This window comes from Centrocercus urophasianus, unplaced genomic scaffold, assembly GCF_019232065.1.
Source record: "Centrocercus urophasianus isolate 14NV4802_14NV808 unplaced genomic scaffold, USGS_Curo_1.0 seq_54, whole genome shotgun sequence".
NCBI lineage: Eukaryota > Metazoa > Chordata > Aves > Galliformes > Phasianidae > Centrocercus > Centrocercus urophasianus.
The window spans coordinates 788,949-805,871 of record NW_024885133.1 but is presented as its reverse complement, the minus strand read 5'-3'; the positions used below and the strand labels follow the sequence as shown (position 1 = coordinate 805,871).

The following is a 16,923-nucleotide window of genomic DNA, read 5'->3' as shown; positions in this document are numbered from 1 at the left end:
GCATAGCACAAATCATCTACGCCCATCCTGAGATGAATTTATTCTCCTTAAAGCTGAAAATAGATGTCATGTTGCTGCAGGGCAGTGGATGAACAGAGCAGCACGAGCTCTTTGCTGTACGTCTGATGGCGTTCCTGACACTCTGGTGCGTCTAGCAGGCGCCAGAGGATAATAAAGGCCAAGGTTCCCAGGGGTCCCTGCAGCCAACAAACATGTTTTATTAACTCCCTCAATGACCTCACCATGCAGGAACGTAGCTCTGATAATTTATAGAAACAATTTAATTGGACTTGATGTAATTTGGTTTCCTTTGATTTCCCTGTGGCACTAACCTTCCCCTCCTCATTTCCTAGCTAAGATCATTAGCAACACTTGCAAATCTCCTCTAGGAAAGCCATTAGCCCTACAGAAACTGCACTTCCAGCAAATAAAAGTGCTGGGGCTGTCCTATGCACAGCAGCCCCGGGAGAGCATCACATCACTTCTCAGAGGGAGACAGAGCTGTCAGGGAGGCAGAAAATTACTGTGAGCACTTCAGAACTTTTATTTTTTTATTTTTCCCCCACTCAAGGCTTTCAAACAGCCTCAGTTACACGAGTGCAATCATTCTAACGAGTAGGGAACCTCAAAAATAGCAACAACAAAATCAAGCTAAAGGCAAGAGTGAGGATTTTTAGGACATGCAGAACAAGAGCTGCTCTCAGTTTCTGTTACCTCAGAAGTTACACCTGTTTCCAAAAGAGATGCAACCACGTAAGCTGTCAGGGAGATCTTACCATGGATTCCACCCTGGGGGGAAAAGAAGACAAAGTCACTGAGATAAAAAAACTGGAGGAAAGGATGCTGAATAGGCAATAAGTATGGAAGTCAGGAACCCAACCCACTGCTGTAGCTTCCTTCCCAAGCAATAGCCTGGGAGCACACTGAAACTCCTGGTTCTTCCTAAGTTACCTTTGCCATTCGAGACCACTATTTATATCAGGCGTAAGGAAACTTCATCCACTGCTGCTTTGGGAGTATCTTTAAAAATGCACCTACTGTTATTTTTTAGTCTTTACCTGAATGTCCTTATTCAGAATCCTGCCCATAGCAGGAAAAGAGCCGTCTTCCTTCTGATGCTGAATGATCCACTCCTTTGCAGCTGTGAGTTCTTTTGGGTCAATGAAAATAAAGCCCCTGGACTGTGCAAAGGACTTGAGGACAAATGCTGTCAGCCTGTAAATACAAACCCCCATCCTCAGTGACCAAACTACCTCAGAGTCGTGTACAAATAAAGGGAAAACAACAGCAAAAGCACAAATTATGAAAATCTTGTGGGGAAAAAGCTCAGCATTGTTTAAAAAAGTATGGCATATGAAGGCTCAAAAACTGCTCTATCCACTGAACAAGAGCAGGGTTAAAGGTCAACAAATTACATTGAAAAGCGTGACAGGAAGATACGCCTGTTTTAGTTATGACACTGAAATTCAATTACCCTTTTTAGATGCTTCAATTACCTTCAAGTTATTAAAACCTTAAAGTTAAAAGCTGCTGCCTTTACAGATATTTACAAAGGAGAAAGATGAATAAGTTTTCCAATTTTGTTACTGTCTTAATTTGAAAAAAAAAAAAAAAAGAAAAAAAAAAGAAAAAAATCCAGAGCCACTATTGAAATGTAAGGCTCTGCTAGACTTCATACAGAATCAAGTCTTCAGAAGGCAATAGAAGTGTTTTTGGAATTCTAAACCTCTGACACGCAACTAGAACAAACTCTGGCCAGCTTTGGGAGATTGAATCATTCGTTTTATAGGGCCCTGAGGAATGGGAGGGTAGAAGACATGCTGCCTGGCAAAGGATTTTTTGAGTGTTAAGTAATTCTGTGTCACTGTGTTTTACATCGGGGGAATGGGAGATGCCAGATCTGAGATAAAAGTTCACTATCTTAAAAACAGCGAGGCAACAGCCCCATAGAAGTAGTATTTCCCCTCTGATGAGTTCACAATCAGTTTAAAGCAAAATGAGAGTAGATGGAGAAGCCAAAAGGCAGCATAAACTAACGAACGGAATCTACAAGATGTGAAACACTGCCTTAAGGAGGGCCATGGTTCCTTAAGGAGGGCATCAGTGAGATGAGCTTATTCCCCAGGATCACGATCTCTGGTTCTCATTTCATTCCACTTTGGAGGACCCTGTACTTCCCATTCTCAGGGCACAAATTTATACCATTCCATTTCACACGCAAGGGGATACAAAGCACTTAAAGATTGCTCTGTTTGTTTTCTACGCTGGCAGAAATCTCCACTGCTTCCAGAGACAGCAAGCTTTCTGTACGTGCTTCAGGTGAAGCCCCGTTTTTCCTGATGGAATTAGGTGCTTGAAGTGCCTCAGGTATTGCTACTCCAATTCCTGTAGAGCAAACACGAGCACCTAAAGCACAGACAGTGGCAGATGAGACCATCTGAACTTCCAGTGAGTCTTGAAGCAATTACAGCACACCTACTCATGTAGTACGAGCATCCAGCAGCACTTCAACAGTAAGCCTACAGTCACGGAGCATTATTTCTGTTCCACACTATGTGACACCACGATGGAAGCTGGAAAACGACTCTTTTTTTCTTTGCCAATGGTGTGTTTTCCCATTTAGCAAACACTGAGTTTCCTAACCCCATTTAAATAGCAGCTCACCACATGCTCCCCGAGGAATCCCTCTCGCCAAACGCGCTGTATGAGCCATCCTGCCTCTTGTAGGTCAGCTGGCGCTGGTAGCCTGCAAGTTGAGAAAGAATTGTGGGAGTCCAAAATCCTCACACGGAGCAAAGCAAGCATTTAAAGTGAATGAAGATTCGGACCATCTGGCACTACTGCAAGGGATTCTGCTGCCCGAGGCAACTTCTTGTTCTGCTGCGTTTGACAGAGCAGCGCATTCAGGAATCTGTGCAGGCAAACATCTACTACAAGACTGCAGGCATCTCTGGGACACAAATGAATGAACCATTATTTCTCCAGCTCCTAATCTCTTGCTAAGCAAGAGATCCATCGACAGTAGAACTTCAAGTTTCTGAAACACTATATATTAAAAAATAAATTCTGGCTTTAGTAAGTCACAAAAGACCTCCAGAGTGAGCAAAGAGACTCATCTCAACTTTGGACTTGACAGGGCTCCAATAAGCACAGGGTTTTAAATCTCTTAAGGACTTTTTCTGTAAGGGCTGATTAACAGGCAGAGCTTGGAGCCAAAAACCTGGAAAGTTTGCAGATTCATGAAAAGAAACAGAACCAAATGATAATGAAAAGGAAAAAATGACTATTAAAAAAATTCCCTATGTGTTACTACTATCAGCAAACACAACAGATCACAAACAAAACAGCTGGAGGAAGCAGCACCAGTCTTTTGCTGCTGAAAACAATAAATAAATTACAGATTACATTTTATGTTTATATTTTCATAGGAGAACTGCCTAACCCTGTCACCTCTGATTTCATGACATGGCTATTATCTGACTCACACATGAGATAGCTGCCTCCTTGGGTCATTCTTGTTTTCATTAATCATCCCCAAGTTCTTATTGCACCTGAGAATTGCATTTAGTTACAAATGAATTTGCAAGCGACTCTTCCCAAACAAACACTGAGAAAAACAGTCATAAAAAGACAGATTGCTATGAGCTGCTTAAAGAGAAAGGACAGGCCACCAACAAGGACAGAAAAGCACCTTCATCACATGCCTCTAGGATAACTGCTCTGCATGCAAACTTAAACTGTGCACATTGTTACCAAGGAGACACTGATAAACTGGCAAAGTTCAGAGAAGAGCTCTGATGTTGTGACTAAAGGGCTAGAAAGACAATTCAGGAAGACGACAAAAAGAACTAAATATGTACATTGACTACATTTAGATTTCTGTCACTTTCTGAAATTTGTAAACACAGAAACTAGTTACCCAAATATACACGTGCTAAAAAGCAGAAAACCCACAAACAAGTGTATAAATGAGGAGTAACCGAAGGGAAAGGCAGCTATGTATCAGGGGAAAACATCTGGCCATCAAAATCTATTAACCTGAGAGACTCCTGCAAAAAATGATGACTCCCCATCACTTGAGACGCCCTCCATTAGTAAGAGCAAAACTCCTTTCTGACTTAGAAGCCTTTTCTCCTTCTACAAACTGTAAATTTAACGGTTTACCTTGAACAAGGTAATCAGTAGCTTCACTTTCCACCTCTTGACTGAGTTGCTTGGTTTTCTGCAGATATTTCAGGACAAAAACATTAGGAGCAAAGTGGATCATGTTCTGCTCTCCACAGCCGAATGGTAATCGCAGAAGATTGTCCAAGTTGTTTAATGTAGGACCCATCACATCTCCTGGTTAAAGAAGAGGAGATAGGTTCAAAACCAAGGAATCATGCTCCGCTTCTTTTTATGTCACATGATGAAGCAGAATTAAACACTACACTAATTTCTACTGGCTACACAGTCAGCTAAATTGTAGAATAAAAGGGAAGTCCTTCAAATGTTCAGCCTTATCTCTTCAAGCTTTTGCTGGAATAAAGAAGAAACGTCAGAGCTGTGACTAATTGACTAGTTTAGAATGCAGTTAGTACAATATGTGATTATGACAATGAAATGAATACTATGAATTACAGCAGACAAGTCATCTGCAAAGTCCTTAGAGAGTATCTGCTTTAACTGCCATCATCACAAACACGGTTCAATCAAGTGATTGATAATTAAGCAGCATTTATCTTTATAAACTGCCTAAGACTACTTTATCCTGTCCATATTACTCAAATATTGGTCAGAAGCAAGTAACAGATGGAAGTATCTCCTTGTATTTGATAATTAATACCCAAGGATACCTCCTCACAATTGATACCTATTATTGAAGCTGTAGCTCTTTCTGATCCTGGAATTATGTTGTGGGGAACTCCAAGAGTAAATGCTTCATTGTGATTTTCATCAGTCTCTTCTTTCCTCCAAATTTTAAACTCTCCTATTGACCCCCAGCCTGTGGAAAAGCCAATGTACTTCACCTCGAACTGCTTGGGGACTGTCCACTCCACAATAATAGATTCATTTAGCACCCGAGTACCATGGCCAACCTGAAAGGAACAAGAAGTCATGCAGTTCCAACAACCCATGCATGTGAAATCAGCCTGTTATCTGTCCTTGGATGCAGTAACCTATGTGTGCAGCAGAGAATACTGTAAGCGGACCAGTATCTTTCTCTTTCCCACTCACAAAAAAAAAGAATACAGGAAAGTTTAATGAGAAGTACATAGACTTGACCTCCAAGCAGATTTAGCACTGAGAACATTGAAGACAAAAGGTCCTGAGGGCATAATGTGGTAAGCAAACGTGTTCAGGTCCAAACAGCCTGAGAGAGACTTAACACAGACAAAGGAAGAAGGCAGCAACATAACTAATGAAACTCTGCCACATGTATGCTCCAAATCCTCTTATAGAAGCAAGGGACTCCACAGACTGTTACACAGAGGAATTCAGTACCTGAATAATTCCATTTTTCCAGCTGATCCAGAAGCTGCGGAATTCATCCCAGGACAGGATACCAGCTGTGTCTCTGCTGACCACTGGCTCACCCATTTTGCTGATGGAAATCCACGTTTTAGTATTTTGGTGCCCACCAATAACAATTTCTGTCATCTCTGCCATGTCATGGGGACCAGAGGACAGTGCCACGTGAGCATCGTTGTGTGCCTTCACTGCGATGTCGAAATGTGTCATCTGGGCAGGCTTCTGCATGTATTGGTACTCATATTTGTTAGGTGTAGAAATGTGAATTTTCTCTAGTCAGAAAAAAACGGGATGTTTATGCATTAGAGTTCACCTTCCATACTTAAAACAAAAAATTCCACCAATTTATTCCACAGCTAACTGCTAAAATTTAAACAAACAAACCTATCCCAAGTATGCATTCCTTCTCCCCCCACTTCTCTCAAAACTATAAAAACGTATGTTGATGTTCCTTCCCATCCTCTACTCCTTTCCAATATAGAAGATCCTTCAATTGCAACTGCTCTGGTGGACCCCTCGTGAAGCACTCAAGAGATTTTTCAGTTCTAATCAAGCAGTCAAAAGCATCTCTGTTAGCCAGAGGAGCTCTGTTTGAGCTATCCAAATCTCCAGTAGAAAGAACGCACTGATTCCAGAGCTGGACTTTGAAACATCAACTGAAAATAGACTACAGCCACAGCTTCTGTCCACAGTGCTGAATACTCAAACTGTTTCATGAAGTAAAGGAATTTAATTGCCATTTCCAGAAGTTACTTGGGCAGTTAGAGCAAATTCGTAATTAGCCAGCCAGGTAAGAAGGGCTCCATTCAAAAAGCTCCTTCTACACAACGCAACTCATAAATCAGACACAGAAATAAAGATTCCCCTCCCCGCTCCCGCGGGATGAAGCCACATCTTCCTATTTACAACTCAATCAAACGCACTTGGTATTACCTCATTTAAATCACAAGCTTACCATTTGGGCAGAAGAACACACTGTAGGTGTACTCTCTTGACAGCCCTTCTGGCTACATAAAGACAGAAATTCATATGTAACATTAGCTGTCACTGCCAACCTGAGCTTTACTTACAAAACACAAACAATATTCTGACGCTGTACAGTGTTTTACATCCTGTACAGAAAAGGTATCACACCACGTGCTGCTAGCTACAGATACACCAACCTCCACCAGTGAACCTCACAGCACATTTCTCAGACTAACAGAGCAATCAAACCCAGTACAATTTCTATCCTTTTATATTCAAGCAGTAATGGAAATTCATCAGCACGAACTCAGAACCAAAGGGGCCCCTCTTGTATCACAAACATTGATGATTCCCAATCATACAAGCATGCCATAAATCCGATGGTTCTCACAGATCTGTTCACAGACATCACCTAAACACTTTCACGATTTGCCCAAACACACATTGTGGGCTTTTTTTTTTTTCCTGAGTTATTACAAACATGTATTTTTCCTACCTCAATAACAACACTACTGCGAACATAATCCACTCCAACTGGGGTCCTTTTGTCCACATAATTGTCCTCTGAGTGCTTGCCATTCTTTAAGGTCTGCATCCCATTCTGACAGCAATTAGTTCCACCATAAGCAAAAGCTTTTGCTAAGAAACAGAAGGGAAAAGCAGCAGAGATTTCAAGACAGATTCCCTGATCCACAGGAATCCAAAGCGTTTATCTAAACTAATTAGATGCAGTTGACTAACAACTCATCAAATGCTTTTAATTACACCTTTTATGTCATTTTATTACTTAAATGCCTGGATGGTCACATCCAGAATTGGGCAATATTTTAACAGTCGCAGGGAATACAGGAACTCCTCCCTCGTTCCCTGAGCTGCACAGTTTTTGCTATTGACAATTATTTTCTTGGAAGGTGTACAGAATTTCTTGTTATTCTCTTGTTTAAAAATTTACTCCAATCTTTTCAGGAAGATGTAACAGATCACAACTATACACAGTGAGATACCACACAACAGGAAAATTAACCAGGGAATCTGCTGAATTTTGCTCGTATGGACCCTACAGCACATTGCAGTTACAGATCAGTTTGTAAGAAACAAACACGACTAGAAAGCTAAGCTGGCAGCAAGTGAAATAATAGCTCTACTTTGGGACACTGGAGGAAGAAAACATTTCTTCTGAAAGAAGAAGAAACATTTGTGAAACTCCTTGAAGGAACAAGCTGTTTTTTATCTCTGTACTACCAGTGATGTTGCTCAGTCCAAGCTCGCTGAAGGACAAAACAACAGAGGTGGGTTTAGCTTCCCCGGGGGCAACGCACTTCTTTCTTGTCAGATGGTGCTTCCCAGGATGCCCAACAAACTTTATGCCTTTCGGAACAGAAATCTTCACGTGTACCTGCAAAAATTTATGAGGGTCATTTATGGTGGATTACATCTGTGAAACTTCACCTGCAGTTCAGAATGATTCCACAAGAACCAAGCAGATAAAGCACTGCAGAAAACACCTTGAAAGAGGTTCTTTTGAAGCAAACTACTTCCAGTCAGCAGCTTTCTGACTGTGAAGGAAATGCAGTGGCTCAGAGTGATCTTTCTCATCCTCTTCCCTACATTTTTCAATATTTGGATTTCTGAAGCATCACAAAGCCACCACAGTTGTTTCAAGGTAGAAGTAAATAAAGCAGTGATTTTATTAGCACTGAAGAAGCAGTACTTCTATTTTCAAAGCACTCATTCTGAGCTTATCATTCTGTTATCCTTATACACTGTCTACAGCTCAGAGATGGTTGACCATAACCCACAGTTTACTGACTTAGCAACAGGAACAAAGAGGACCATTACCTCTACGCAGACAGATAAGTAATTGTAGACAGTCAATGGGATTTTGGTCTGTTCTCCTCGGATGACGTGGTATGGCAACGTGAAATCGATGAAGAAAGGCTTAAAGGTCTTCAGCTCTGTTTGATTGGCAATGCCCAACCCCTCCTCCTCAGAAAGGCCCACAGCTTCGGTTATCCATGTAGTGATGGAGTCTGGCACTTCCACGTGCAGCTCTGCTTCTCCTGATGTATCACTGCCAAAGAAAACAGGGAAGAAAATGGGTTAATCAGCTTAACGAAGTGCATTAGAATGATGCTAAAGCACACAGAGCCAAACATTTTGGGTGTTTCCCTCCATATCCAAGCGTACAGCTTCACATCAGTACCTGCTTTGAGCAGCAGCTTATAAAGGGCTCGATTTCTTCCTGCTAAGTGGCAAGATTTTGGATAACTATAAGCATTTATAAGGAGAACAGCAAGCAGTGGCTTCTGCAGAGCACAGTAACACAGACGCTTACTGGATTAAAAGCTGTAGAAGAATTTGTACCCTCACTAGAGGGACACTTTCCTTACAGGGAAGCGCACTGAAAAAAAACCCACAACAGAATCCTAGCTAAAAACAGTCCAACAATAAGTTATATTATTTTGTATATATTTGTATATATTATATTTGATATGATGAAATAAAAGCAGTTTTTGTTGGAATCCACTGTTCTTCTGTACACTGCCACATTAAAGACTGCACTTGAACATAAGGCTAAAGTAGAACTTTCCCACACCTGAGGTTCAGCAATGGCCTGTGCATGAGGGCATGTTTTGATCGGGAGTATTTTGGTTGGTTGCCTTTTAGAATGCCTGACTGACAGAATTTCCAAGAGTGTCATTTTCTTCAAGAGAGCTTTGATACCAATTACCGAAGATTTATATTCTGACTATTCAGCCCTGCTGTGCATCCATAGGGTATCACAAACTGCTATATTCCTCCACGCTCCATAATAATAGAAATTCAATTTTGTTTTGCAGATATCACGATTTCCCTCCTGCAAAGGAGGTCTGTCATTGCCTGGAACAGAAAACATTTCATCTAAAGCAAGAACAAAAGCTGTTTCATGGCTCAGCTGGCAGGATGACTGGTGCAGTTATGAGTACACCCTAAGGTTGTTTCCTCTCAAGCCGTTGTTTATTTCTCTGAGCTTGATACATTTGCTGCTAGCTTCATCATCTTTTGGAGCAACATCCATCTTAGTTGGCACAGAAAGCAAGAAAGCAGGTTCTTCAGAATAAACTTTACAGCATAACACACTGCTCTTCAGTGCTGCAATACCTGCTGAGCCACATCCAGAACAAACTCAAGAGTTGTGCCTTTGCTGCTTTTTAGCTCAGAAGTCCATTCAAATGTCAGGCACCAGTGAGGCATCTCGACTTCCACCACCCAAAGCGACTCTTTGTAATTTTCAGTCAGCCTAAGCTGCTGTTATAACTCAGTGAACAGGCAGTGCATCACACACTGCTCTGTGGATGGATACTATAATAGAAAAAAGTGTAATTTCCTCAATATTTAGGTTGTCACTAACTGGAGCTCAGTAGTCAGCACTTGCAACAGACTTCAGCCTTGCAGAATAAGCAGAAGGGTGTCCTACCTCCAGGGCTGGCAGCACTCCAGCCTGTTTAACCGGACAATTTGTTGCAGCTGATGTTCCTTCCACTGGGATTTCAGCCCACAACCAGCATTAACATTATTTTCACACATGAGGGCACTTACTCTTCTGGGCGGGGGGCCAAAGCACACACACATTTCCAGCCATTCGACCCTCCAGCCTGGCTCTAAGGATTGTTAGAATTGGTTTGGGAAGTCGATGTGAGGCTTTGTTTTGGGGGGATTTTTTTTTTTTCATATTATAATTATAAATGGTAGAAGGAAAAAAAAAAATAAAGTCTTCCTGCTCAAAGGAGGGGAAAGCAAGCGATGCTCTGCTCAGTTGCTTCTAGTGAAATGAAGTAGAGAAAAACGCAACTTTTTATTCCACGCTCTCCTACTCATAATTAACTGCCCCAGCTTGCTGAGGCCCAAAGAGGCACTTCTGGAATTCTTTGTGTATTTCTACAAAGCATATTTCATGCTCAATTGAGCAGATTTGAATACACTTGCTGCAAGTTCTTGTCAAATTTAATTTATAAACACTTATTGAGAGTGAAGTTTATTTGCAAACCTGTAGAAGTTTTTCAACGACTGCTTCAAATAATCCTAGATGTGCTGTTTCTAGTAAAGATCATTATCTGCCATTCATTTTAATTCCAGTTGTGGAAACCAAGATTTGTCAGGTAATAAATTAAGATTAGAGGGAGATGAAAGAGAAAACAGGGACTCAGTGCAATTTGGGAAGCAGTTGGTACAGAACACCCAGTGGTGCATGAGCAGCACTCACAGAAGCATCTTTCTGCCTCCACCTCCATGTGCACATCACTCCGAGACCATTTTATCACTACAGCACTGCAACTGATGCTAGAACAGACGTGGAAAACAACGCCAGCACTTGCAACAGTGAAGGAGACATTTCTGGATTACTGTTATGAAGAAAGATTACTGATTAAAGCACTAATGATGAAAAACAATGAAAATCAAAACAACGCTGTAGCTCCAGCGTGCTTTGAAGGACACTGCTTGAATAGGACAGAACCCACTGGGTGTAACTAAAGCAATTTCCCATTAGTACCTGACGTTGAGGCAGTGCCATATCCATGTCTCTGGAAAGAAGGTTCTTTTTCTCCTCTCTGCTCTGCTGGAACAAGAAATAAACCTTTGGCAATAAACTCTTTTCAGCAGACAGTTTGGACATCAGGTGGTTGAGTTGGTGTTATCAGCCCAACGCAGCTCAGGTGATCAAACCAAACTCTATCTAGCACAGAATAATGTCAAAGTGAAGGGTTATAATTCATCTCACAAATCACAGAGCCTTCCCAACTCATTGTGTGCACACACTTAACAGTCCGGGGGTACAAATAATCTTAAAAAAAAAAAAAGTTTTTAATGTGTATAAGTCCAAATTCTTTCATCAAGCAAAACCAAAGGAAATATCTACAGTACACGACCTCCCACAATGTCATCACAGGGCCTTACTAAAATCAATTACTGCAACTCACTACCTCACATTCCCCTCTCCTTCTCCCACTTGCAATTACCTTGATCTCTAATATTTTCACGATTTGTTCTGGTTTTCTGGATGTGATGTTTCATTACCTTTTTATTTTTAACCAATCTCCAAAACTCACCCCACTTAAAATGAAACCATCAGTTGGTTTGAAATGGAAAGGGAAGGCACATCCTCACTTTGCAGCATTACTTGCAGCACTTCATGGCCTTTTCCTCATGAAGTCCCTCATGTTCTCTATTTTGACCACCACCTGAGTAGGGAGCATCTCTGCAAAGTCAGGGCTAGCATGCACACACTGACAAGCAGCAACTAATTCACAGGAAACAAATCAAAGAATTTCAAATGGTCCTTTCAAAGAACATTACTTGGCCTTCTTCCAGGATTGATTTAAGCTCAGTACAAAAATGAAGTGCTGTCAGCTGTGATCTTCATTAGATCCATCGAGACCACTGAAGGTTGGTTCCCAACCACTTGGTCTCAATGGAGACATTTCCTTGGAGGGGTGGGGAAAATAAATAAATGAAAGTTACCTCTGTGCCATTTTAGAACGCATTGTAGCCACCAATGTCCCAGTGTGAGGCTGAAAAGCTGGGACAGCCTCGTCTGTGTACATGCCTCCATTCTGCCTGTGGTTTAAGCTGACTGTATCTGTCATTACAACCAAGCCGGTTTCCTAGGTAATAAAAATGAAGGCAATAAAGAAGAAAGAGAAAAAAAGAATCAAGTGGGTACCAATAAGAACTTCTCTGAGTAGAATCCCTCCAACCTTATTCTGACATTTATGAGTAAAGTTCAATTGAAATGTGAGGATTTTCTCAAGGCTTTATAGAAAATTAAAATGACCATTAATGTAAAAATATTTATAGGCAGAGGTTTTTATGAGAAAGCTCTTGTTTGCTTGAAAAATGCATTTCACCAATATCTAACACTACTGGGAACGTGTCTAACTGTCAGGTAACTACAGGTGAAAAATTATTCCACATATTTCTCCCCTGGAATATTACATTACGGCTTTTTACCCTTCCTCAAAGTTTCCAGAGTGTTCTGCTGCAGTCAGCAGGCATCTCGTGTCAGACATGCCCAGCTCTGCTCCACCAGAAATGCCAAGCAAAATGGAAACTGCCCGCACAGCTTCACAGGAAGAGCACAGAATTCACTCTGTCTGCCAGTTCTGTCCCCTAAATGCACTTATTCATAAGAGACAGCAGCTCCCAGACTCCAAAGGCACCACGGGCTTTGTTCTCTCGCACACACACTCAACTATTATGAATCAGGTACACACAGTGTGCACACAAGCTACAAACACGTGGCTCTTTTCCCAATAGTTTCTGCCTCTCAGCAAGAGAAAAAAAACAAAACAAAAAACACATCAGAACAAAAACCTCAACAGATCATGGAGTGGAGAAGGAGCAACGGCTCCTGCAGCAGAAGGTATTAAATAAGGAGTTGAGCTCATGATTATGAGATGGAGAATATGTGGGAGATTGGGGGTTTTAAGAGAATATAATAAAACAATTCAGCTAAATATGCAGAAAGGATGAAAGGAAGGGAAAGACAAGAGATCATTACTATTAGCAGTTGCACAGATAAAAAATGGAAAGAGCCTAAAAGATTAAACAAGCAACGTTGTTTCTCTAGCCCAGTCTATCTCTAGGAGCGGTCAGTATGCGAAGCCCACATAAAGAACATAAAAAATCCAGCAACAAGACACTCCAGAGAATTGAGGCTGATGCTTCCTACTGTAAAGGCGAAGCGAGCATCCTTGGTGACATCCCAGTGCCAGGGAAAGACAGAAGATCTACGGCGTCGACGTGAGGACATGCCTGGCCACCAGAAGTGCCCTTCCTCCTTTGGGGCTCCAAAGGCATCGGATACATCGTACTCTGCCAGCTCCTTGAAAACCTGCATGGCACAAGGGAAGAGAGCACCCTTCTTAAGCAGGGAGGCTGCTCACTAAAGGCACAGTGCAGACACTGGCATTAAGAGAGAAAGACAGCAGTGCCTTCAGCTTCATTTTACCTGACTGGCTGTCAGCTGAAAACCTGTCTTCAGCAAGTAGACGCTCTTATCCACAGTGGCAATGCAAACACAGCTTGACTTTGCAGCTCTGACCTTGATGTTCACAACATCACCAGGTCTGGTCTCATTGGCTGAAAGAGTCACTGCAACCTAGGAATTTAACATTAAACTCATCATCTCGGCTTGTGTTCAGCAGAAGAAAACCAGGAGCAATGAGCCGCTGTCCCCTCCTCTCCGTTAGCTGCCAATACCTGATTCTCAAAGGTGGGCTTCACGGAGAACTGCAGGCTGTCTGTGACCCCTTCTCCATTCTCCCTGACGTAATACACCAGAAGACGGCCCAAGGGAGCCATGTTGTGAGATACTGAGAAATGGAGGAAGGTCATGCAGACTTCAACCTCTGTTGCAGGGGTATCGGTAGGTGCTAAAACACAAATGGTAGAAATGGCAGTGTTATTCATAAAGCCACCCTCCCCCCACCCTTTCCAAATGATGCAAGGCACAGAACTCCCCACCAAGGACCTGCATTCTTCCCATGCTCCTGCTGCATGAGATCTTTTTGGGCCCTACATCTTTGCCCTTCCTTCCCCTCCCTCTGTCTTATGTAAGACAATAGGCAGTTAGTATTCATAACATGAGTGGTATGGAAAAGATGGATATAGAGTGATTATCCAGTGTTCTTAATAATATAAAGTCAAGGAAACACGTAGTGAAGCTATCAAGCAAGTTATCCCCACCTCTCTTGCACAGTTACTCTATGCCTTTTATTAGGGGGCATCCAATTCGGAGAAGCATGCTTAAGGTTTGCAGAACAGTGCATTTTTTTTCCTGGAAATCAGATAGAGCTCGTGTTTCTGACACTAACTACCTGCTCCTGGGAAATGAGTGACATCCATGCTCTTCTCAAAGGGAATCGTGTCTCTTTTGCTCCTCTGCTGAGTGATGTTGCTGGGCTGCAGCCCTGAAAGGACAATGTTACCTCGCGATGCCACTTCATAATGTAGAGTGAAGTTGCAAGGACATGTGGACTTCACTGCAATCCAAGCCTCCTCTCCTACCTGCACTCAGAGACGGAAAAGCAAAAGATCTGGTCTTCTACAAGGCATGCTTTTCATTTATAAAATACAGAAATCCATTTGGGTTTCAGACCAAAGGAGATGCGACCCTCCTAATAAATGTATGCACAGACAGAACACTGCACTAGCACTGTTTGCACGGACTGACTTCCTTCATAGTAAAAGGAGTTCTGTGTTCAGCTCTTCACTGCCTGCAGATCTAGCAAGAGAATGGGCCGGGGGGTTGCATGCATTAATGAAAACAATAAAGGAATCTCTGGAATCCTGAAAGTTAAGCCTTTTGGCACAGAGCAGCTGTCAGAATTGGTTGAATTTTAGACATCTCTTCAGTGGTTTAGCCCAACCCAGAAAGATGTGATGGGGGTGGGAAGAGATGTGTTTGATCATCTTTGCTGTTTAATTGAGATTATATATCGTGACTACTTTCACATGACAAATGCTAATTCAAATAACGAGCACGGCTTGAAACTACTGGGAATAGATCTGAAAATGCTTTCAAATTACACAAGTCTTGTTATCAATCTGTCAGGAACTCAAGGAGCTGTCAGACATACAAGCAAACAAGGAAGCAAGCTCCTTTTTCTCCTGGATAAACACATCTGCTGCCCGCAAAGGGCATCAGAGCAGCACAGCGACTTCCTGCACTGAAGCCCCAAACCCAGAGCTACCTGCTTAGTACTGAATACCCTGGAGACAGAAAATCACCCACATGTTGCCAAGCTGCTACTGGGAGAGCATTCTGTCAGGTCAGTAGGAATGATTAAAGCCTGAGTAAAACACAGCCAGCTTTCCTACGAAAACACAAACTTCTCGATTCTGGATTATGAAGACTTATGTTATGCAGGATTTCTTCATCAAATGCCATTCCTGATCCTCCTACCATTCAAAGCATAACAAAGCCTGCCTAAGACTAAACTGAACTGTTAAATTTCAATAATGTTTTGAAAAACATCTTTCTTTAGCACTAACAGCATAAACCAAGGAGGCAAGGACTTGAACACAAGTAACTAGCAATGGTTAAATGCAATCAGAATGCCACAGAGTCCAAGAAGTACCTCGTGACATTACATATTTGAAGTATTAAGAATTCCCCAGTGGAAATGATGAAACAATCCATTAAAAAATGAATGCAGCTAATTGGAACACCCAGTAAGAGTTGGCAAAGCAGGGAAACAGTTCCCACATCAGCTGGTCATCCAACTCCTAGCTTTCCCACAGAAGAATTAGTTCTAATCAGGTTATAATAAGAACAATGTGTTCAGATTAGTAGCGTATAATCCCCTTTCCATACCTCAGGAAACTTGCAGAAGATTAATTACCCATTAAACTACCATGAAATGCAGTGATAAAAAACGCTCTTATTTAGATACCAGGAGACTGAAACCAACCTGACAGCTCTGCTGATAACAGAGAACTCTGTGCAAGTATTGCCACATTCCACACTGCTTTTCACAGAGCAGCGTGCAGTCCCTCAGGGATGAGCATCTTCCTTGGCACAGAGCAAATCCCAAACAGCTCTCAGTAAACCAGCACGCAATAGAAATCACGGCTGAATCAGATCCTTCCCATTAGACAAAAGTCATCGCAACTTCTATATAGAAGGATATGCTATAAGAATATGCTATTAGAGAGGCTCCTACAAAACTACCCAGGAAAACAAGATTATGGGTAAGTTTGAGAACCCAAAGACTGAACAACCTAGCTGGGATTTGAACTGAGAGTTCTAGAGAAATAACATATTAGTAATAGAGCTTCTTTGCAGGTACTTCAACCTTTGTAATGGAAGCAACAACAGTCCAGCACCCCAGGAAATAGAAGTGGCTGGAAATATTTAATTAGAGCAAAGTGCAGAAAGCCAAGAAATGCAGCTGTTCCCATAAGGGAGCATGAAGCCAACATACCTGGAAAGGCTTATCTGGTGCCTGGAGCTGGATGTGACACTTGCTGGGTGAGTACCAGCTACTGATGGACAAGTAGTTTGGCAGATACTGATCCCCAGATGGTCTCCCATCAATTGCTGTCACTTTGGTCTTAACAAAAGTGGTATCTGAATGTTATTCATGTACAGAAAGTCTGATTCACACTTTATCCCCATCTCCCATTTTATATTATTTAGCTGCTCATCTCTATTGCTGCCTTCACACAGCAGAAGTATTCTCAAAATATTGGACCATTACTGCAGTATTAAACTGTATTTGGAGAAGTATCTTTTCACAATGGCTATAAACAGCAGTTCCACAGGCAGTAAGAAAAAAAGCAATCATTTGCTGCACTTAGATCAATAAGCCAAAGGTAAAAGGCATTAATTTCCTGTTTGTAGCAAAGACTCGCAAGTGCAGGTTTGACAAGATTAGTTACATGAAAGCCCACTAATCCCATAAA

The 16,923-nt window shown here is 41.8% G+C and overlaps 1 protein-coding gene across 1 annotated transcript in view; it reads right to left on the bottom strand.

Moving 5' to 3' along the window:
* The window catches only part of CPAMD8 (C3 and PZP like alpha-2-macroglobulin domain containing 8), a 39,726-nt gene that overhangs the window by 15,236 nt on the left and 7,567 nt on the right, over positions 1-16,923 (bottom strand). Inside the window, exons 13-29 of the mRNA XM_042835685.1 lie at positions 16,443-16,571; positions 14,334-14,523; positions 13,717-13,889; positions 13,466-13,615; positions 13,187-13,348; positions 11,977-12,119; positions 11,009-11,071; positions 8,317-8,548; positions 7,720-7,873; positions 6,974-7,116; positions 6,467-6,518; positions 5,485-5,783; positions 4,853-5,078; positions 4,165-4,341; positions 2,665-2,746; positions 1,059-1,215; positions 715-789 (exon numbers count right to left, since the gene is read on the bottom strand). Coding sequence (XP_042691619.1) covers positions 715-789; positions 1,059-1,215; positions 2,665-2,746; positions 4,165-4,341; positions 4,853-5,078; positions 5,485-5,783; positions 6,467-6,518; positions 6,974-7,116; positions 7,720-7,873; positions 8,317-8,548; positions 11,009-11,071; positions 11,977-12,119; positions 13,187-13,348; positions 13,466-13,615; positions 13,717-13,889; positions 14,334-14,523; positions 16,443-16,571 — 2,607 coding nt within the window. The remainder of the gene's footprint in view (positions 1-714; positions 790-1,058; positions 1,216-2,664; positions 2,747-4,164; positions 4,342-4,852; positions 5,079-5,484; positions 5,784-6,466; positions 6,519-6,973; positions 7,117-7,719; positions 7,874-8,316; positions 8,549-11,008; positions 11,072-11,976; positions 12,120-13,186; positions 13,349-13,465; positions 13,616-13,716; positions 13,890-14,333; positions 14,524-16,442; positions 16,572-16,923) is intronic.